The 22,230-nt window shown below is 39.0% G+C and overlaps 1 protein-coding gene across 1 annotated transcript in view; it reads left to right on the top strand.

The window, feature by feature from the left end:
* ME1 (malic enzyme 1) overlaps nucleotides 1-22,230 on the top strand; it is a 173,240-nt gene that overhangs the window by 138,742 nt on the left and 12,268 nt on the right. The window contains exons 8-9 of the mRNA XM_068678068.1: nucleotides 9,626-9,723; nucleotides 11,525-11,638. Of these exons, the coding sequence (XP_068534169.1) occupies nucleotides 9,626-9,723; nucleotides 11,525-11,638 (212 nt within the window). The remainder of the gene's footprint in view (nucleotides 1-9,625; nucleotides 9,724-11,524; nucleotides 11,639-22,230) is intronic.

Genomic DNA, 22,230 nt, shown 5'->3' on the forward strand with positions numbered 1-22,230 from the left:
GAAAATGTCAGAGTTCAAGCCTGGACTGTACATCCCTCAGTTTTTTTTATCACTCCAGTGACAACTGATCCACTGTCTCTTCTGTGTGACAGAGCTTTCTTGGTAAATGTCAAACTTTATTTCAGTTCTGAAACTGACAACTCAGTTAAATACCTTTCTGATTTGCATTGCACTTCCGGGGCTGCATTCAACTTTAGAGGGAAAATGACTGCTTTCCCATCTGAGTCATTTGTAGCAGAGGGCAAAAGGAAAAGATGTAGGATGAGAACAAAAAGCTAGGATGAGGAAAGTTAACAGCAGAAGGTAGAGCTTGTGTGACTGGGCTCTGATGAGACTTTTGGGGTTTTGCCTAGGTTTGTAAGTGAGGGGGATTGCTTCCGTGCTCAGCCTAGACAGGCCTCATATGTACCTTTGCTCCCAAGAACTGAGATGAGCTACTGCTTTGGTGTCTAATTTCTTGTTAGAAAAAGAACTCTAGAAAATAACTTTCTCTAGGAACTTAAGCACTCTCACTTCCATCCCTTCCAGCAGACTTGAGTTCAGAACTGGAGAGAGGCACCACAGGTAGGGCCTGTGACCTTCACTGCCTCTTGCCCCCTCACGATTTCATGGGTAAAGGGAGGTCCTCTGTACTGGTGAGATCAAAAATGGGAATTTAACCCTCTTCATTTCTAGCAGTTTGCAGTGACACTTCAAGTCAAGCTTTAGGTGCTTGAGTTTTTTGAACGTCATTCCTGAGTCATTCTATTTCAGGGACTCGTGCATTCCTTAGAAGTGCAGCCACATAGAGTCCTTACGTTTATTCAGTTTCTGTGATCTAATTTGTGGTTGTGCATCTTCTTGTATTTTCATGAATGATATTTGGGACTTTCTGGTTATCTCCAGCCTTGATCCTTGTTTAGCTTCCAGCAGGTGAAAGGAGATGCATTTAGCCTGCTCTAGCTCTGACATTTGTCCTTGTATCTCCATAAATACCTTCAGCATCTTTTTTGTAGGAAGTCATCTTTTCCCCTAATGTGGCGGTAGAATGACCAAATATAGTCATCTTTTCTCCCTTCTCCCTCTTTCTGTTCCAAGTTTATAAAACCTAAGGATCTCTCACCTTGACAACCTTAGTGGTTGGTACTAGCTTCTTTAGCAATCCTTCTTAGAGGTTCTCCATTTCTAAACGGTGTGATTTTTTTTTTCCAGGCTACTTCAAAGACTGTCTTTCTCTGTTTCCAAATTATGATTTCTAGCCCTAGAGCAGTAAACCTGAAATGTAGCATTAGGACAATGAAAGCAAGCAAGGAGAATTTTTTATGTTGTTCGCCATCTTCTTATAAAGATAGTGATTGTGCAACATATTAAACAGAGTTTCTCTTAGTCCAAATATTTGACAAGCCAAAGCTACTTCAAGGATAGAAATAAATTAGTTTTTCTGATGTTTCATAGAAAGTCTTGCAGTTTTTTTCACAATCACAGGATAGCCAGACGACAGATCCCTATATATCTTAGTGATACCTTAACATATCTGAAATCTTTAAAAAGTTGATATATGATCCTGACTTTTTCCAGGCACCATAAAAAAAATAATAATAATAAAAAAATATGGCAAGCTGAATACCTATTAGCAAGTAGTAGCTTGGACAATTGCAGTTGTTTTCCGTTGGCTCGGAGCTATTTGTAGGGCCATGCCCCTAACTGATGCCACTGCAGAGCATTTGCCGTAGTATCTGCCTTGTATAAAAATCACTAAATACTGGTCATTAATCTCCTTACTATTGGTGCCTGTAGGCACATTCAAGAATTTCTGGAAACAGTTTTGTCTCCACCACATCCTTTTCTCTGGAAAAAGCTTTGTGACTTTTTCTATATCCCAATGCTGTACTCAAGGAAAAAGGATTGAGACCAACTTCAATAGCTCTGTATTAGGAAGAATAATGAAATTACTCCTGTTTTATCATTCTAGAGAGCATCTTGGTTTTTGGATGGGCGGTGAATTTTTCCCTCTGTTATTATGATGATTTTTTTAAATTTATATTTTTGGAATATTTTTATGATCACAGTAAGTGATGTTGCTTTATAAAAAAATACTTCTTATTTTCTTGGATTCTTGCTTATTTTCATTCTGACCACAGGTCAGCTTGCTTCATCTTTTTTTCTCTGAAACGCGGATTTCCAAAAATACGATTTTTGGAAATGAGAATCAGGGAAAACCTTGTGTTTAAAATAAATCCCTTTATCTATCTGGCTCTCTAATTATTAGAGAGCATTCTCCAACATTGGCTTGTTTTTAATAGTAATTTCATATATGGGAGAAATATTTTATGTTTGGAAATATTTAGAAATATTTTATGTCAAACTTTACAAAAATTTTAAATGTCTCATTTAAATTAGGTTGATAACTTTAGTTGTCTCCCAATGTATTTAGGAAGGAAGGACCATAATGACAGTTTTCTTTAAGATATGAGACTTTTTTTCCTCTCTCTCCAAGTCCTGCCTTGGAATGTACCAATGCCAGAAATGAACCAGGGCTTGTATCACAAAACAAAGATGTTTTTTTAAGGTTGAAGATGTTCTCTGCTTGGTGAGCCTCCCTGGAAGGAGGCAGGATGAAATCCATGGTTTAGGAGGCTGAAAATCCCCTTGTAGAAACTAACCTTTACCATTCCCTGCTGCATGGATGATGGACAAATCTCCTTAATATCGGTTTAAGAAGAAGTCACAGGTGCAAGTCCAGAATTGCAGTGTCTAAAATCCTTAATCCATTTGCTTAGCGCCTAAGCAGGTGGCAGGTGGTGTATGAGCTCGGGAGCAAGCTGGGTGCCTGCAGTTGTGCTTCTGCAGCTGTGGCAGGCTGGGTGGCTTCACACCTTACTCCTGAGTGCCTCTGCAACACGCAGCAATGCTTCATAGCCATTATAAAACCTAGCTGCAGGCAGAACAGGATGCTGTAGCTCTCCCTTTCCACTCCCATCTGAGTTTTGGTGTGCCTGTTGAAAGCGTTTTTGCTGCTCAAGCACAGTTGGTGGCTTAAGGCAAGTTTCCACGTCTTAGGAGCTGTGCATTTATTTTACATGGGTCTCTCAACGCTCATCACACGGTAGTTGTTTTTAGTCACTGCAGATGTGGACAAATTTGAAATGGTGGCATAAATTTCTTCAGTCTTTCTGCCTCTATACAGGCCAATTATTTCAGCTAATTGTTTGGATTTTCCCCACCCCTGTACTTTAAAATTGCTTCAATGGAAAACAACAAACTTCTGCAGTACAAGTCAATCTATATAAAATGTTTCTGTGTGCAGTATAATTCTGTAAGTTTTTATTTTGGCATTATAGCCCGATTTCACTGTGCAGTGCTTCCCTCCATTATGGGCACAGAACCTGTGTTTTATGCCAAGAAAAATAATTTCAATACAGTGTAATTTCTCCATGCAAATAACTTCAGCGTCCATCATGACTTTAGATGTCATTTGTTTTAAACAGCTGTGCTGTTTAATTGCACCAACATTTTATTAAAAACAACAGACCTTAAATAAAAACGTAGAACACATGGTATTAAGATTTTTATTTTATCTCTCTTCCGTGTTTTAATCTAAAATACACACTAAGTTTTTAGCAGGCTGATATTTGAATAATTAGGAAAATTATACCTGAAAGTTATGTTATGACCAACGTAACATTAAGTCATTGCAATTCTCACCAATCTGAATTTCTCTGTCAAGTGTTCTCCTTTTTAACATTAATTATTTTTAATGTTAATACTGGAAATGATTCACTTAGTATCTTGAAATTCCAGTTCTTGAAATCAAATTGAAAAAAGGTTTGGGGTTTGTTGTTGTGATGGGCATGGGGGTCAAACATGTTCTCTGACCAAAAATTTGGGAAAAGCTGGTTATACGATATCTAATTGCTCAAACATTGATATCATGTCTGAAATTCTGATGCTAAGTGAAAAGAGTACAAAAATTCTTTCCTAATACGAGGTGAAACAGACCTTGGGATTTTTTTAATTTTAAAAATAGAAATCTTAGCAAGAGATGTACTATAGGGTTCTGTGAAATGCATTTTTCTTCCAGTAAATTTGTGATATCAACTGTCCATTACTTGATAGTAAATTTACATTGAAATCAACGTGCTTTCAAGTAAATTCCCTGCTTTAGTTTTTGTATGCTTTTCCTTGCACACATACAAGGACGTGAACATACGAGGATTCCCCTCTTTCATTTTTTCCTCATTATGGGTGAAGAAAAATCCTGTCTCATCTTGGTCCTGGGCAGCCTGCTCTGGGTGTCCCTGCTTGAGCTGGGACTTGGACCCGATGACTGCAGAGGGCCCTGCCAACCTCAGCCCATCTGTGACTTTGTTCTGTATCCCTTTTCAAAGATGCCAAACGTTTGCTCTTTTAAAAAGGCTCCATTTCTCCTTTCCTGAAAACCTCCCTTCTTTGCACTCTGTGCTGCAGTGTGGGGCTGAGCATCTTTCAAAGCTTAACCTGTGTGTGTTAAGCTTTGAAAGTCAGCTTAATCCAGGGAGAGAGCTTCCAGCTTTTAAACGAGTGCCCTTTTGCTTCACAGCAATGCTAGGTTGCTTCAGCCCTTGCTTACCTCCGCCCTGAGAGCAGGGACATGGGCAGTGCTGCACCGTGCTCAGGGAAGGGAAGCAAAGTGAGTGGAGAGAAGAGTCAAAGCCATCGCACGGGAGTGCAGCTGAACAGGCTGCGTGTTGGGGATGAGTCTGGAAAGGGCCTTATAAAACAGCAGAGATTGGATTTGTATGGGATGTAAGCTACCCACAGCCTTCACCCCACTAGTAAACGAGATCACACCCTTTAGGTAGGATATTTGCTCTCAGCTTTTCTCCCAGAAGGAGGAGAAGAGGGGAATGCATTTTCTTTTTCTGGCACTGTGTTATTTGGAAGAATGGCACTGTTGACATATGATTTCCATTATGTTGTGTATGGAGAAATAGGAATCTTAGTTTTACCACTTCCTTATATTTTAGTCAAGAATGAATAATTCAGATTTTAGGATGTGCTGCAAAGCTTCCTCTCCTTCTGTTTGCTGGCTTTTAAAGATGATGTAGAGAAAATGACATGAAGGAAATGCTTGTATTTGATTACATTTCTTAAAAGCTTTAAATAATGTACAAATGCTTCAGTGCCATAAACCATTTAATTCTCATTCAAGTTAAACTGCAGGCAATAAAAGTAACTTCTCCATCCTTGTGTTTTGGGGCTTTTTCCCTTCTTTTTTCTTTAATTGTTACATCTGCTGAAAGAAGACTGCTCCAAAGTGTTTACACTGTGCCAACCCCAAAAAGGCTGCAGTCTCTAGGGTTTCCTGTGACATATTCGTGCTCGATGACACTGCTTACAGTACCAAGCAAGGCTAGAGCATCTTGGACAGCTTACAAAGGCTTGATTAAAAAAAAATAGTGCACTTTGAAATTTCACATCTAAATGTACACCTCTTTAGAAAAATACTCTCCTTTGATAAACCTGCTCTGGTTATTCTTCTAGAAATTCTGTGAGAACAATACCTTTAACAGTGTCCATTTTATTCTGCACACAGTGGGTTTAACCTGTGCTCTGTGGGAGAGGGAAGGGAAGAAGCTTCTCTCCTTCGTACAGCGATGACAGTAGGAAAAGCAGCGAGATTCTGTTTCTGAGCCGTAACATTCACCAGAACCGGTGGGGCTTTGGCAGTTGGATGGGAATTGCGTTTTGATTCTTCTCAAAGACTCGACTCGGTATTCACGGTGAAATTTAAGGTCATGCCATTAGTCAGAGCAGTTCCGGTTAAACAGATCTGCCTTTCACGTGGCCAGCTTTCCCCTCTTTCATGAGGAATGAATAAGGGAAGCTGCTGATGAGGAGTGATGACAGCTGCTGCCAGCAGCAAGCGGTGATAGAGAATTCAGTGCGCTAATAAACGAGGCCATTATGCTTTCTAGAGTCAAATGTCTGAATAAAACCAACGTAGAGTAGTTTTAAAATACCATTTTTAGAGCAGTTCTTCTGTGCAAATGGTGATTCATGAGAAACAAAAACCTTTATGTATTAATAGCTCTCCTAAACTTCGTTCTGAATTGTGCTGATAATGAACATGTGGGTAGCAGTAACTCACATACCTTGCAAATAATTGATGCAAAATTGGGTTGACTTTCAACATACTGTTTTATTCATTTTTTTCATATCTCTTCTTTTTCCTTAAAACACAAAATGGTATTGTAGTAAAGTGTGTAAAAGTCCTCTGACTGCTCATACATAATCGCAGTTCATTTTTCCAGCTAACAAACCTAGCAGGACATCAGCCATGGAGATAAGCATGATCCCAGCGTTCCCATTCACTATAAATTTACAGGGTTTCATTTTTTCCTCCATTGCCAGAAAGTGACTTGAAGAGCCACTTCCCCAACTCTCCAAGAGCGTTTCTGGTGAGGTGACCATGACTTGTGGCCACCTCCTGCCTGACAGAAGGGATGTCAGGGCCGGAAGCAGACTTCTTTTTCAGGAGGCCAGATCGATGGTTTTAAGGATAAGCCGTGTTATGTCAGCTTCTTCCTTCTCTCCTGCAAACACAGCTGTGTAACATAAAATAGAAGCAAGCACTTGGCATCCAAAGAGAGGATGGGGTTTTATTGAAGGTTATGAGGATTGTTTGGTAGAGTACCAAGGGAAACTGAGAAGGCGGTCGGACTTCTCTGGTTTGCCATTGTTGGCCTTTGCCAATTTGGCACTTTCCAGAGGAAGACTTAATTTCGTCTGGGAAAGAACCAAGCAAACTCTTGGACACTGTGGTGGGGAAGTGTCTCAGCCTGACAGTTGGTGTTCATGAAGCCATGCCTCAGAGGAACCGTTTTTTATTATTTTATTTATTTTTTTTTAAGAAATGCAGGAGAAGAGAGTAAATGATCTCAGCTCCAAGCAAGTAATAAAAATGACTAAAAATGACAAATTTGTATGGTCTAAACATTAAGTGGGCTAAGAACAAGGTGTCCTGTATTCCTGATGATCGAAGGGAAAAGTCATAATCACAAAGCACATAACAAACCATTTTAAAGCTCTACAGACACACTTTTTTGAACTGTTCAGGTAGGCAAAGTGACTCTACAACAAACTTCCTAGCTTTAAAACATTTTCTTAAATTTTACTATTATTTTTTTAAGTTACCATTTATGAAACTTAGATAATCCAACCTATAAGCCACTGATTCAAAGCCAGCTTTCAACACACAAATGTTGTCTTTTAAGGAGAGGTTTACCCAGGACTGGGCTCCTTCCTCGTACTGTTCTTTCAGATCCTTAGCTACCCGTGTTTGACACTTAGCAGCTTGTGTGCCCACAATATAAAGACCTGTTTTGAGCATCTTCTGGAGTTCAGCATAGAGATTACTGCCAGCTGAGTTTTAAACTTGGCTTTGCTTGTGAGAAAGACTTGTGAATAGCGAAAGCACATCGTGCAGGGGAGCTCCGTGTTGAAGGCAAATGTCCAACGTGCAGATTCTGGGCCAGGTGCTTTTGGAAGGTTAGTCATACCTATTTCACACTTCTGAAGGAAAAAATCTGTAGCAACGTGAGCTGTCCCCTCAAAAGCAATGAGGTGACTTGTAGGTTATTTCAGTTAGTGCCATGGTGATCAGAAACAGACTTTCAGGATCCAGCAGATCTCCTCGCATGTTACCTCAGGCTTCTGAAAATCAGTTTATAGCATTGGGTCAGTCAATGACAGCCGCTGCGTGAAGAAGACTTCGCTTGTTATTCCCAAAACTGAACAAGGGGGAATTCGTAGGGCTCTCGTTCATATTCCTGTGGCTTGGCTCTTTCTCAATCAGATGGGCATCGTAAGTCTTCAAGGAGTGTTGAAACCCATTTTTCCACTTTGAACCCTTAATTGTTAGTGGCTGATACGGCTTTTTCAGTCCTGATGAAATCAGTGCTGTTTGCTACTGGTTCTTCAGAACCACCTCTAAAAAAAACAAAACACTTTTAGCAAAGCTTTTATGCAGGTATCATCTACCTCACTACCCTATCCCTGTCCATAGGATGTCTTTAAATGTGAACGTGCTGATAACTGATCTGCTTTCTTGGGTGTATTTTCAGTATTTACTGGATCCAAGTTCCTTGCAGGAATATGGACCAGTTCTTCTGGTCCATTTTGTGCCTGTCCTTTAGTGACAATGACAAAATGACAATGTGTGAAACATGTAAGATGGGTACCTGGAGTTGGTATCCTTCCTCCTCCCAGTGGGCTTGGCAGGGCAGAAGGTGTAACTGGTCTGTGGACTGGACTAGCCAGATATCAGGCACTGGTGACTACAGCTGTCTTCAGCATGACAGAAGCTGACAGCTAGACTCAACAGTGCCAACAATTCATCCGAAATAATGAGTGTGGATTTGGGTGCTGCAATTCAAGAAGGATACAAAACAAATGGATAAAGTCCAGAGGAGAGGAATGAGTGATGAGCGTTTCAGAAAGCATAACTTTCTGAAAGAGTGGAGGAATTGGGATTGTTCCCCCGAAGAAAAGCAGGTTGTGACACCGTTAGTCTTCAACTACTGGTGTCAGGTTTTCCAATGATAGGTAAGACAAGAGGCTGAGATAGAAGAGGAAAAAATTTGGATTTGATATTTTCAACAAAAAGCATATTGAAGCACTGAAATAGATTGCTGAGGACATTGCAGAGGTTCTCAGAAGGAGACAGAAACAAGGTAGACAAAGATCTGTCAGAAATAACGGAGGTATTGTCCTGTCATTGTGAACAAGTTTGGGTTAGATGCCTGCTTGAGGTCCCTTTATTGCCCTACTTTTTATTATTAGGTGTTTCTCACAATGAGGACCAAAATCTTTCTATTCAAAGACAGACAATTCTCCTTCTCTGTAGTTTTGATTTAGAGAAGAAAGGCCTCTACAGGCTAACTCATAAAACTAAATTTTAACCTTTTTTCCTGTGGTGTAACTCAAATAGAGATTTAAAAGGTACTTCTAATGTTTTAGAGGCTGATGAATTGAAACCTCTTTCACAGTGGACTGGAATTTTGATGGTTTTCAGATGCAGTAGGAGAGTCAGTGTCTTGAATAAGCTGGTCCTATACCTTTGGTTCCCTTGGCTTCTCTGTAAATATTCACAATTTGCTTGTCTACTCTGACAACCTCTACGTGAGAAGTGAAGTTTCTTAACGGTCTTATAGCCATCACAGGATTTCCATTTCTCAAGAAAGCTGCAGAATTGTTGCCTCCTGTAGGATCAGTGCAGATATCTGTTTCAATAATGAGACCATTCTTAACTTCCACTATCTGGAGTCCTTCAAAATGCTTCTTTCTGAGCTGTCCCATCCTTTCCTTCTGAAAAAGAGAGTAACTAGAATATTTTGTAACAGTTTGATTGCACCAGTCATGACATCTGTTCAGTAGAATTAATCAATCGGATTTTAGTGTTAACTTTGAAGATATTCCCACCTGCATTTTATTTTCATAAAAACAAAGAACACAAAATTCCAGTTCCACTGAATATTTTCATATTAGCCTGCGTATTTGTATCTTTTAGCTGAAAGATGCTGTGAAAATATTTAAAATATATGCCTAATCAATGCAATTTTTTCCAGACTGATCAAAGAAAAACTTTTTTTTTTTTTCCTTTCAGGAACTGCATCTGTGGCTGTTGCAGGTCTTCTTGCTGCTCTGCGTATCACTAAGAACAGGCTATCAGATCACACAGTGCTGTTCCAGGGGGCTGGAGAAGTATGTGCTTTTACACAGCAGAAATTCTAGTCTGAAAAGTTTTCTTAATATTTATTTAAGTTATATGTATTCAATTGACAAGAAGATTAAATGGGTGGAATGATCACTAAGGCCTGATAAAAGTTGTTTTTTTAATTTGAACATAAACTTTAAAAAGTCCTCTCTGACCATCCAGTGAGGCCTCATATTTTTTATATGAAATTTTGTGGAGATCTATTCTTAATTACTTCAGGTTTTAGCTCTTCAGCTGTAAGTTACTGAACTGCTCTCAATATAAATAAACAAAAAGGGTCCCTTCCAACTCAGGATATTCTATGATTCTATGATTCTATGAAAAAATGTTGGAAAGATGAATAAACAGGCAGCCAAATGAATATCAGGCAGCCAAAGAGAATTTAAGTGAAATATATTTACCAGTGTCAGTGTTACTTAGTAAGAAGCAGTGCCCCTTTGATTTTTCCTGTCATTAAATACAGCTCTTTAGTATTCTGCATGTCAAGATCATGTATTTCTGAAAATTTTAATGCACATTTATTTTTTGATACTAGTTTTTCAGTATAAATTTCTAACCTACTGGCACACAAGTGAAGGCTGCATTTATATACCAGATGACAGACACATTGTAGATGAGGCAAGTCTGCAGTCCCATAAAGGCTTTTGAAAAACATTATTCATAATCACAAAACCCCTTGATAGGTGCAGTAGAGTAACTCAGCTTTGTGTAGTCCAAGTATTTTTAATTATATTCAAAATTTGCAGCTACTGAGATCAGGTCTGTAATTTTCAAAATTATTTACATCCATGTCTGTTGTATGTCAACACATTTTTACATCAAGATTGTCAGTCTCTGGAGTTTATTCCCATTTTTGTTCCATGTTCAACAGACATGAATCTATGGTCTAATGTTTTATTATTATTTTTATTTTGTATTATTTTATTAGTAGTAATAGTAATGTCAGTGTGCCTGTTGCTGCAAAGAGATAATGGTAGATATCATTCCAGCCTGGGAAGCTCATTCCTAAACAAACTATGTATTTCCTAAATAAAACTACCTATTTTTTAACTGTTAGGTAGAAATAGGGGAATCGCACTCACTTGATTCTCAGTGAAACTGAGTAATAAAGAACAAGAATGAGAATTGACCCCATTAAAATGTATGAGTTAGTAATCCAAAATACTGAGTGGTCTGTTGGTTCATTTTGTTGCTTGCTTTTCAATCAATATCTGTCTTTGGTGTGTTGGATAAAATATAAAATCCAGTAAGAATGATATGTTTCAGCAAAATATTGATAAGTGATTTTTTTCTTGCCCCTGCTTTCACTGGGAGCACAGCCAAGTCTAGAGTTACAAAACACATGAACAGTAGGTAAAAGGAGACTTACCTTCTTGATGGACATGTTAAAGAAAGATAAGGAGCAAAAATCCTTTTAGGACTGTATTGTACTTTCTGGCATGCAGTGTGGTTTTCCTTGGTTTAAATTGTGAAATAAAAATCTAATGAACAAAAAAAATATTCAAAGCAGAAAGAATATTTAATTATTTTGGTATTATTATATGGAATAAATATTAGTTGTAACATTACAGTTTGTTTATGCTATCCACACTGCAAAGGCTGTTAAGATCTATACCTTTCAGTATGATTCCTAACTGCCAAATATTAGTATTTACTTCATGAAAAAATAATTCAATTTTATTGTTAAATAAAATTAAATAATTTAGTTAAAATAATGGTTAGAGGAAAGAAGTCAGCAAGGGATTTCTTTCATTTCTGGTTTCATATGCTTCTTTTTTTTTCCTTCAGGCTGCGCTGGGGATAGCAAACCTCATTGTCATGGCTATGGAAAAAGAAGGAGTATCTAAAGAGGCAGCTGTCAAAAGGATATGGATGGTTGACTCAAAGGGCTTGATAGTGAAGGTAATACAATTTTCTTAGAAACTTAATGATAGTTATTTGCAGTCTGTAGATAAAGGATAGAGCATATTCTTTGTAAAAACAACTACAGCAGTTTCTCCCTCTTGACACAGCAAGCAGTTTTTCTTTTCTAAAGCGTATTAAATGACTGACAGACTTCCCTGTTACTTCAAGGGGAGTGTGATTGTGCCTGGAGTTCCTGCACCATTTCTGTTAGGGATGATCACACAATAAAGAGAATTTTTCAGCAGTTCATTAAAATGATATGTAAGGAAAGAAATGTTCAACTCGTGGGTTTAACATTTCCCATGTTAACACAATTATTATTTGTAAGCACAGTCTTGTATGAAGATGCTCATATATATGCTATTAGGATAGCATTCAAGATTCTTTTAAAAGGAGCAAAAATATTTTTGAAGGGAATATTTTCCTGGTGTTGCAAACATGTCATCCTTCTGTGAGAACTGAGATGTATTGCATCAAATAGCTTCTATGCACAGCGATATAGCTCATGTTGCAGATGTTGCGGTCTGCAGTGCTATCAACACTGCTCAGAATTTGAAGTTGCTGAGAGACTTCATCAGTCACCCTTACCTCATTCCTTCTGTGTGCCAAAATAAAGAAACATATGTATTCCATGTGCCAGAATAAAGAAACTGGTATGTTTTAAAAGGTGGTTATGTATTTAATAGTTTGGGAGCTACTTAAAAGAAATATATGAAAGGCTCGTTGGCTTTGCTTTTTCACCTTACATATTGGTTAGCTTTGTTTATGGTGATCTTTGTTCATGCTGCAGTCGTGCTGTGTTCTTTAGCTCTCCTGTAATTCACATGACTTTGCATCAGGAGCATGCATTCTGCAGTCAATATCTGTGCTGGTTTATTAAACAGCATTGCAACACCTTTCACTCATCCTGATACAGGGAAATAGGAGGATCATAGGCACTGAGATGGGAAAATACTGTAAAGGTCATCTTGGACACCTTTTGCCAGACAGCATAAAAGTAGTCTGATCAGGTACAGAAGAAAACTGGAACTTGCTACTGTGTAAGATACAGATGGTCTTCTGTTTGCTTGTTTGTTTTTTTAATGAGTGTTTTTAATGCTTTTGGTGTTCATCTAATAATTGTAATGTGCTTTGACACTAAACACAGATGAGTGTATCTTGTATTTATGTATCTTCTGTGGCTGTTGAAACAAGAACGATGCATTGCTCAATTTCCTCCTCCGTAGGGACAGGGAATGTGATTACAAAATTAATACAACTGGGCTAAAATCACCTCCTGGTGGTGTTACAAAAATTGACAGACACGAGCAGAAATAGAAGAGCTTCACAGCCCTAAAGCAGTAAACCAGGTCTCAGTAGTGTGGCTGTCCTGCTGGGGTGGTTAGGAAGCCCTTCTTCCCTCTTTCTTGTTCCCTCCTGCTGCTGCTAATTTGCTAGTCAGCCGAGAAGCCTTGCTTGTTGCTCTTGGTACCCAGCACCTCGCTCCCTTCACAGTTTCCAAATTTTCAGTGCTTTGGTGACGGTATACTTTCCTCACCACCTTCTAGCTTCAGTGCTCTCAAGCAGGGCCAAAACCAATCAGTTACTGACACGGTCTGTACCTTCCTTTCTTCTGCTTATTCTTTCTGGTGGGCCTTTACTTGGGTTTTGTCCAAAAAGCAGTCCACTGAATTTCATGTCCTGCCTGGAGAATATTTGTGAACTGTTTGCGATAGCCAGACATAACAGTTGTCTGAGATAGATTAGGGCTGACCACTACTTGGCTTGCTCTGGAATTTGGGACCAGATGTTGATGCAAGCAGTGGGAGCCGACGGTGCACATTTTGAGTCATTGCTGGTTGTCCTGGAAGACCTGGAAGTGTCGGCCTCCAAGTCTGGCAGAGCTGGGGGGGCTTGAGAAGGGGTGGCCACTTCCAGCTGTGGTGTACGTGATGGCAGAGCCAGCTGGAGCTAAACGTTTGGGAGACTTCAGTGCCAAGCCTGAGATGGGCAGGAGAAAACTCATCTTTGGCTGAGGGCTCTGCAAGTCTCATCTTGGCTTTCCTCTGTAGCTAGATGTCCCCCCCCCCCCCCACCAAAAAAAAAAGTACACAAAAAAACAAAGTCCTCCCAAATAAAAAGGAAATATAACTTAAGCCTTTTAAAGCTTGTGATTTAGCTGCCAGGATGTCATGCTTATAGCAAGTAAATAACTAAGCTCTTCTTGATTCCTTTTCTGGCCTGAGAGGGAATGCCTTGATTTAGGTACACGTAGGAAATTATTCTGGCTTTAGGTGCTGCAAGACTTGAGGAACTTTCCAAACACTTAGAAATGAGATAGAAGAATGAGGAACGTTTTTGAGAAAACTGAACAATGGGAAGGGTTCTATTATCAGAAACCTTTTCAGTATTGCCAAGAGAAGATGTGTCAAACCACAGAATAGCTCACCTGTTAACAGCTTCTGGGTAAACTGAACTGACTGTTATTTCTTACTGCTATCAAAGGTTTATCAAGGAAACCTGTACAGTGAGAGTCCCTTAAGATTTGTCCTATCAGAAACTGTCTGATTCAAAGAAGTGTACTGCAAACAGGGAGATCTTTTCAGTCCTACAAATATTCTGGGCTGTTGCTTCAGCAGTATGGGAAATAACAGAGCATCCAAAGACTCAGCAATTACTTTGTCCAAATAAATTATTTTTACATCGTTTTTATTCTGTTCTGTCCTTTGATCATTAATTTTGCAATGTATGATTATAATCATTGTTTCTCCTTTGATCTGCTTTGCATAGCATTTCAACTAGTACAAACCAAAGAAAAATAACCTTGAAACTTTTGTTGGCCTGAGTATGAACAGCTTCTACCTTTTCTCCCTCCTCCAGCCCCAAAAGCTGCCACGAAGTCACTTAGTTGGCTTTTGAGGCTGATTTTTCCTTTGTGGGTTTTTAATTGTTCATGTACAGCTGTGTTTTCATTTTCCTGTGTTTTATTTTTTTTTCTTTTCCCCTGGGAACCATCTTTCTTCATTAAACTGAGTTTGATGACCAACTTTTCTGCTATGTTGTGGTTAAAGAGTTGGTGGTGAAGGTTGCATTTATTATATATATATATATATATATATAAAATATATTATATATTATATATATATATATATATATATATTATATAATATATATAATATTATATATATAAAATATTGTATATATAATATATATATATTATATATATATAGTTTTGTTCTATTATAGACCTTATAATGCTCATATTCAGGAGAGTACTTTTTGTTTGTTCGTTTGTTTGTAAAATATGCTTTATACACCTTTTGAAGCTATTGTTCTCCAAAAGTGGATGAGGAAGGGTTGCAGATCATATTATGATCAAAATTTTGTCACTTGAACAGTAGGAATTTGCTCTTTGAAACAGACATCACTCCTCTTGAAGTGCCTGTCTTACCTGTCCCATTCAGACAGAAATTTAATATTTGAATGAAAGATATTCTTAAAGTTGCTTTTGCACTCTTGTTTACTTGGAGATCATGTAGTAGTAGTTGGGATATCTTCAGTTATGACTTTTATCGTAGGGACTGACTGATGAATGTATATTTACCTCTGTGAACACACTGATGGGTATTGTCTCCCACATTCCTTTTCTTTCCCACATGCTATTCCTATTTTTATTCTGTTAATCACACTATGCATAAATGTGTGATGTGTTGTGAATGCATTTTGTGTCTTCTTTAAAGCTGCCATAGCGTCAGGCTCAGCTATATTAATGGCCAAATCTTCACCCACAAACATCAAAGGCAGTGAATTTATTTGTGTCAAGTGGCTGAGAAGAGGCAGAAAGTGAGGGACAGTATTGAGATGTTCATTTGGGTGAGTTAATCCAGTCAAAAAAAAAAAAAGATGAGGCTAACCACTGGCTGAGGATTTTAGTTAGGTACTGCAAAACCTTCCTGCGAGATAGTTGTTGAACTGCCTGGGGGGATCATGAAAATGTAAGGCACTTTTAACATTTACAGGGACTCCACAGAATTCCTCCCTCTGCCAGGGATGGATGACAAGCTGGCGGGAGTGTTCCTATGCTGCAAAATAGAATCTACTTCTCCTGTGAAGTTCACCTGTAATTTGCAAGAAAGCCTACATTTTTTTGTAATGACACAATCCCTAGTGCAAAAGTGAAGTTCATCATATAGGGATGATGCCACCCTTTGTTTTGAAGAGGATGTTAACATGGAGCAATGTTGCTTTTAACAGTTTTGTACTCCATGTTTTCTACTTCAGCACATCAATACTTTTGTCTAATTGAGTGCCTTGTATTTTAAATGTCCATCAGATGTGTGATCTCGCCCCCTGTAAGACTGCGGATCAGTCTGGGAGAAGCCCAAACTGAACGTCAAGCACCATTTAGCATCAGCTGAGGCTGGGTAGTTGAATGCTCCAGAACATCAAACTTTGTAACAGGAGGACAGCAATAGCGACCAAAACCTAATTTCTGTGATTCTAATTAATTAGGTTGAAGATACCCAAGTATCTGTAGATACTCCCCTAAAATGTTTTCAGAGGAATGTAAATGCCCCTCCTTTCCCCCTTCCTTCTCCCATTTGAATATCCCTGGCAAGCCATTGCACTCAAGGGAGCTCATACAGTACAGGATTAACATTTAGAGCTCACAGAGTCGGGTATCTTTCTTCCACTCTGACTATGATTGTTACTGAATTTTTCATATGCTCCCAGTCAATTTTAGAAGTAATCACTTAAAAAAAAAAATTGGTTTGATAAACCATTTGATAATGGGTTTAATGTTAATTTTTATATACCACTTATTGTTATATCTGTCTCTTGGGCGAATTTTTAAATTATTTCTGCCTTGCATGTTAGCAAAGATGCGGTGTCTGGGTTATCTCCAAGGCACCATCATCACTTAAAGCAGTTTCTGCCTTGTTTTAGTCTTTTACTCCTGTACTATCCCAGCAAAGTACTCTGTTTGCTTTTTCAGTTACTCTTATGCCTGGGGAATTAGTCTGTGCAATTTCACCTTGAATTTATCTTGATCTATATGAAGTATAACTGTTGCAGAAAGGAAATGCATGAATTTGTCCTTGAACACTTGTGGCAATGTTCACTCATACTTGAACAGTAATCTATGAAAACTGAAGACAAGGCAAAAGGATGATTGGTGCGGTGTGTTCAATTAATAACCACGTTATTTTCTCTAAATGTGAAACCACAAAAAATTGGGGTGTTAAATTTATTAGCATACAGCTATTTCTTCTTTGACACCACGTTCCTTAGATGTTCTGATGAGATGATGCCTGATCCGGGTGGTTTATGGTTTCTTACACCCACGCTCTGGTATTGCAATGAATGAATTGTTTTGCTCCATTTTGTTTCTGTTGCTCTGTGGGCTCCTAACTTGCTCTGCTTCTCAGATCTTATCTTCTTAAAATAATTGTCTTTGTAACCTTTGTCCTGCCTGTTACCCTTGTGTGCTTATTTATATGGGAAGTGTATTTTGTATGCTTGACAGGACTGAAATCTTCTAACAATGTGTTTTTAAGTTGACACCAGAATTATATTTCTTACCTAAATCTTACGTTTTACTGCCAACAATTATGGCAGTATCTGGTCAGAACATTGTGTGTTTTTTTTTGGTTTGATGTTGTTTGTTTGATGGCTTGGCTGTTTGTGTTTTCTTTTTTAAAAAAGAATTGGTAGCAAACTGTATTAATTCTGCCTCCAAGATTTTTAGTTCCTAAATGAGCTAACACAGGAATGCCTGTCACCTGCAAGCCCTTGAGCTTCATTGGCATGTGACCAATGAGTTTTATCCATACCTTCATGGTTTTTTCTTCCATTTTGCTCGTTGCTGTAACTGATATTCACCTTGAAGTCTGGCTATGGAGGGCATCTCATAGGTGCTGCCTACAGTCCTTCATATAGTGTACCAGCAACCTACAGAAAGAGTGGAAGCCGTGTAGAGATTATCTCCCAACAGAGAGATGTTACACCATCTTCTCCCATGACTCTTAAATAAATCTTTTTCTCCCTTCTTCCTTGATGCTTTATTTTTTTCTTCTGCTTTAAACTCTGCAATAAGGAACTCACAGGAAACATGCAAGTTAAAAACAAACCCAGAAACTTTTCCAGTTGGAAACGCTCTGCTTGCTAATAAACCACTTTGCTTTTTGGTCTTACAGTTCTCATGTTCTTTTGTGGTTCTCATGTCTTCAGTATTTGAGAACCTCAGATGAATTTATTAATTCATCTGTGTACTGATCTCTGTTCTCTTGTTTAAATAAGCTGCAGTTGACACAGTCAAATAGAGGCAAGTGTTTATATAAATAGATTTGTGCCTCCCTGGTTGAGAGACGGGACGAGTGCCAGCGCTGCCTCTAATGTGGGACAGTGCAGTCGTCAGGGTGCTCTGGCTTATTCTCAGCTGCCTCCGAGCTGATGGAAATAGCAAGTCTTGGAGAGCTTCCAGCCATGCCTCTATGCCTCTTGCCTCGCTGCTCTGCTCTTCAGCCTTGGTACGTGGGGCAACCCCTGGGAGACCAGCGCAAACGGGCCATGGCATTAGACTTCAAATTGGTAGCATTTGTGAGATTTGCCTCTTCGTTTTTTCACTACCTTGTATATAAAATCTGCTGTGCAGCCTGGGCTCTTGTTTGTACAGCTGTTCTCGATGAGTTTTCTCAGGGTTTTTTGATGGGTCAATCTTGTTTATTAGCTCACCCTCCGTTTGGTTCTATAGCGTGATGACATGAGTAAGTTTCTGTGGAAACTGTGATGATGTGCGCTTGCTTGAGGCCTGATCCCAGCATCTCCTCTGCGCGTTGTGCTGCTTATCAACCACTGTAACTAACAACTGAAATAAAAACAACAAACAAACAAACACCAACAAAAAAAAATCTAAAAACTTCTATCAGCTCAAATCAAAAATACAAGCAGTTTTTCGTAAAGCTCTTAACTACCGAGTTCTCTTACCTCATTTTGCTCATGGATTCAAAATCCTGGTGTCCAAGTCTTGCTATTAATAACAACAATACTAATATATAATGGCAATGGCCTTCTCTTACCCATTAGGGAGTAGAGATGTTTTAGGATTGCCAAGATCTTTCGTATGTAATGTCACAGAGAATCAAGAGAATGCTGCTATTGTTTCTTTATCTCTGTACTTCATCTGCTGACTTAACACAGTCCACATTGTAACTCATTTGCTAATAAAGAATTTAGCTCATATTACTTTCCAACTGAGATACCACGGCTAGTATAGCAGCCTATCTGTTTTCAGGTTGCTTTGTTCTCTTTTGTTCAAACCCAAAATATCCCGTAGGTTTCTTGGTACAAAATGATACTGTGATAGAGGCAATATTTTTCCCCAAAAAAGTCATTTCTGATATTTTTATTGAATCTTTGCATTTAGGTTTTATTAATATTTTTGAGCATGTTTAACTCTTCACCTTCGGCAGTCTAGTGAAGGTGTATTGTGTTGTTTATCCAAGCAGGCTGTGTACACATTAAAGATTCTCTGGTTGTCTTCCTAGTGTTTCAGTATTTAGTTTGAGGCTTTTTATTCAAGCAAATTTCTTATGATGCACCTAGTAAATTACCTCTTCTTTACTGCATGGAGTCCCCCAGTAAAAAAACGCGAATGTATTGAGGCTTGGTGTACTGAAAGGGATACAACTTTAGATTTTTATTTTTATTTTTATTTTTTTTGGTGGTCCTTTGGGGACCCAGGAGTTGGACTCGATGATCCTTGTTGGGTCCCTTCCAACTCGGATATTCTGTGATTCTGTGATTTACATCACTGATTTTCTGTGCCCTTTTCATTAAGTGAATGATTTTTAATAATGCCAAATGGGTAAGGTAGTGGACTCGGAAGACAAACAGAAACGTGACCAAAGATGTTTTCACATAGAAGTCTCAGAGCATCATACAGAAGTCCAGAGCTCATTGAAATTCTTTCTTAGTGTTAGAGTATTTTGAATTTTACCTTCCCCTATCGGAAGAAAAGGGAAGTACCAGTGAGCTGCGTGCCGTGTTAATGTGCTAGGATTATGGAGACACATGCAGACCAGAGCAGTTTCTGATTTATGCTGTCGTGCAATGATCCTCTCCAGCTCATTTCCCAGCAGCAGATAGCCAGAGTTCAAAAGCTGGCTAAGCCAGAGCTGGAAAGGGAAATGTCAGAAGATGGGTTCGGGGCTTCTGAGAGGATTTTGAGCCAGTGCTGCTCCATGCTGACAGGTCCATCCGCAGGGCTTCTCTCCTGAGTCAGGAGCAGAGAGTGCAGAAAGTGGCAGGAAGCCAGAGTCGAGACTTCTGCCTATTGGCTCCATCCTTTCCTCTCTGCTGTCTGACAAAAGCTCGGTGAATTCCCATTTTGTCCATAGGTGTTCAGGGGAGACATGCCTGGAGACTTCTAGTAAATGGACTGGCAGCCTCCTCATTTGAGGCCAAACACGCAGAACCAAATTGCTTCTTCCTTCTTACAAGCCACAGATTGCCCTGTTGGCAGCGCACTGAAGGACGCTCGCAGTGCTCTTGCCACACCTAGTATTTTTGCTGAACTTCTCATTCCCCAAATTGGCAAATTCATATCTAAAACACTGTTCCCTGAATTAGCAGAGTTTTGTAACCAAATCCTGTAGTTTTTAGGGAAGCATTATGTAGCTTCCCTTAGGATCACTGAATTTACAAATAAAATACAGTTCTTAGAAGCTATTCATATATACGTGTGTGTGTGTGTGTGTGTGTGTGTGTATATATGTGTAACCCTAACCCTAGAATTTCTTTTACAGGCATTTTCCAAGCAAAAATCTCTATGTACATAGCTGTTGTTATTTTTGCTAAGCCACAGAATTTAGTATTTCATTCTTAGTTAATAGGCTAGAAAAATATTTACTTGGAGACATGATTCATTCTGAGTAATGGGATCAAGCTAATTGAGACCAAAGCCAAATGAAGAAGTTTATTTTTTTTAATTTTATTTCTTATTAGAATGGTAGAAATTAAAGGTGTGAAATTAAGATAGGACAGAAGGGAATCTGAGTGTAAGCTGCCCCAACTGGCTAGCAATAGACTTGGTAGCCAATGGCCCATGAAGGGTTGCAGTGGACCACATTCTGCTTGCTTTTTGAGTACTCCTTGCAGCTAATTTAATGAGAGACGATCGTCGTGGTCAGTAGGAAATGGGGCTTTGAGTCCTTGGTGTTATCCATGAGTGTGTGAACTGCTCTTCCACCATCTTAATTTTAAAATGTTGAAGTATCTCCTTCAAAAGCCAACCAAATGTAAGACAGTACAAAGAGGTAACTGTTTCCTGCAGGGTTCCAGTTATTTTCATTTTTGTTTTGGTGAAAATTGAAAATAAAAGAATGCCAACATGCTTCTTCACAAAGATGTCCCCAAAATCTGCCTGTTCCCTTGTCCAGAGCTGAAGGTCCTGGAGACCCTGAGCACCTGAGACAGGCTGAGGAGCGAGCTGGCCCCATGTTGCAGCTCTTAGAGGGGATTTCTTTTTTTCTTGGGCAGCCTCTTGGAGGCTGGATTCTAAGACCAAATTGAAAACCAACCTCCCCAGTATCTTCCTGATAAGCAATTAAGAAGCCAGTTGAAAAAGTAACAGAAGATGGGACAGTTTTCCAGGGCACCTATTCCCAGATGGTCAGGATAAGCCTTCCTCAAAGTCAGACTCCATGGAGCACTTCAAATTCCAACAACCAGCCAATTTTAATGGAAAAAAATATATAGCTTTTATTATAGCATTTGAAATTATTTCTAGCAACAAGGTTTTGGCCTGGACGTTACAAATTCATTTGTTCTTTGGTGGCTAAAAAGAAAACTTCATGTTTGTTTTTTTTTCCCCTAAAGATATAGAATCATAGAATCATAGAATATCCTGAGTTGGAAGGGACCCTTAAGGATCATCAAGTCCAACTCTTGACACCGCACAGGTCTACCCAAAAGTTCAGACCATGTGACTAAGTGCACAGTCCAATCTCTTCTTAAATTCAGTCAGGCTCGGTGCAGTGACCACTTCCCTGGGGAGCCTGTTCCAGTGTGCAACCACCCTCTCTGTGAAGAACCCCCTCCTGATTAAGGGGAATTCCTGTTTTAAAGCGAGAGGTATCTAAAATGTGTGTGCATAGACTGTGGTGACATCTGCTGGAGTAGTGGGAAATGGCAGACTTCAAAATTTGTATTGACAGAGCGATTCAAGCAATGCGGTGCCAAAAATTGTTAACGTTGTGGCATTCTCTTGAGCCTGAGCAGTTTACATTTACCCACAAAGGAAACCAGGTGCCTGTATAGCAGGATTTCTGTGGTAATATTTCCAAGAGGACACTTAAGACCTGTATAAATACATGCAGACATAACCCTCTTAATTTGAAAACTATGTATTTTGGTCATGAAAAAAAAAATATCTGTAGAGGAGGATAAATCTCTGGAAATTCCTTGTAATCAGGGCTGAGTCAAGAAAAGCTGGTATCCTGTGAGGCAGAACAGCTCAGCTGGTCCTGACCACATAACAGACGTACCCAGCTTCCTGTGGTACCTTCTGGAAACTTTTCTTGCAGTTGAAAATGAAAAATTGCCTCCCG

Source organism: Anas acuta, chromosome 3, assembly GCF_963932015.1.
Source record: "Anas acuta chromosome 3, bAnaAcu1.1, whole genome shotgun sequence".
Classification (NCBI taxonomy): Eukaryota; Metazoa; Chordata; class Aves; order Anseriformes; family Anatidae; genus Anas; species Anas acuta.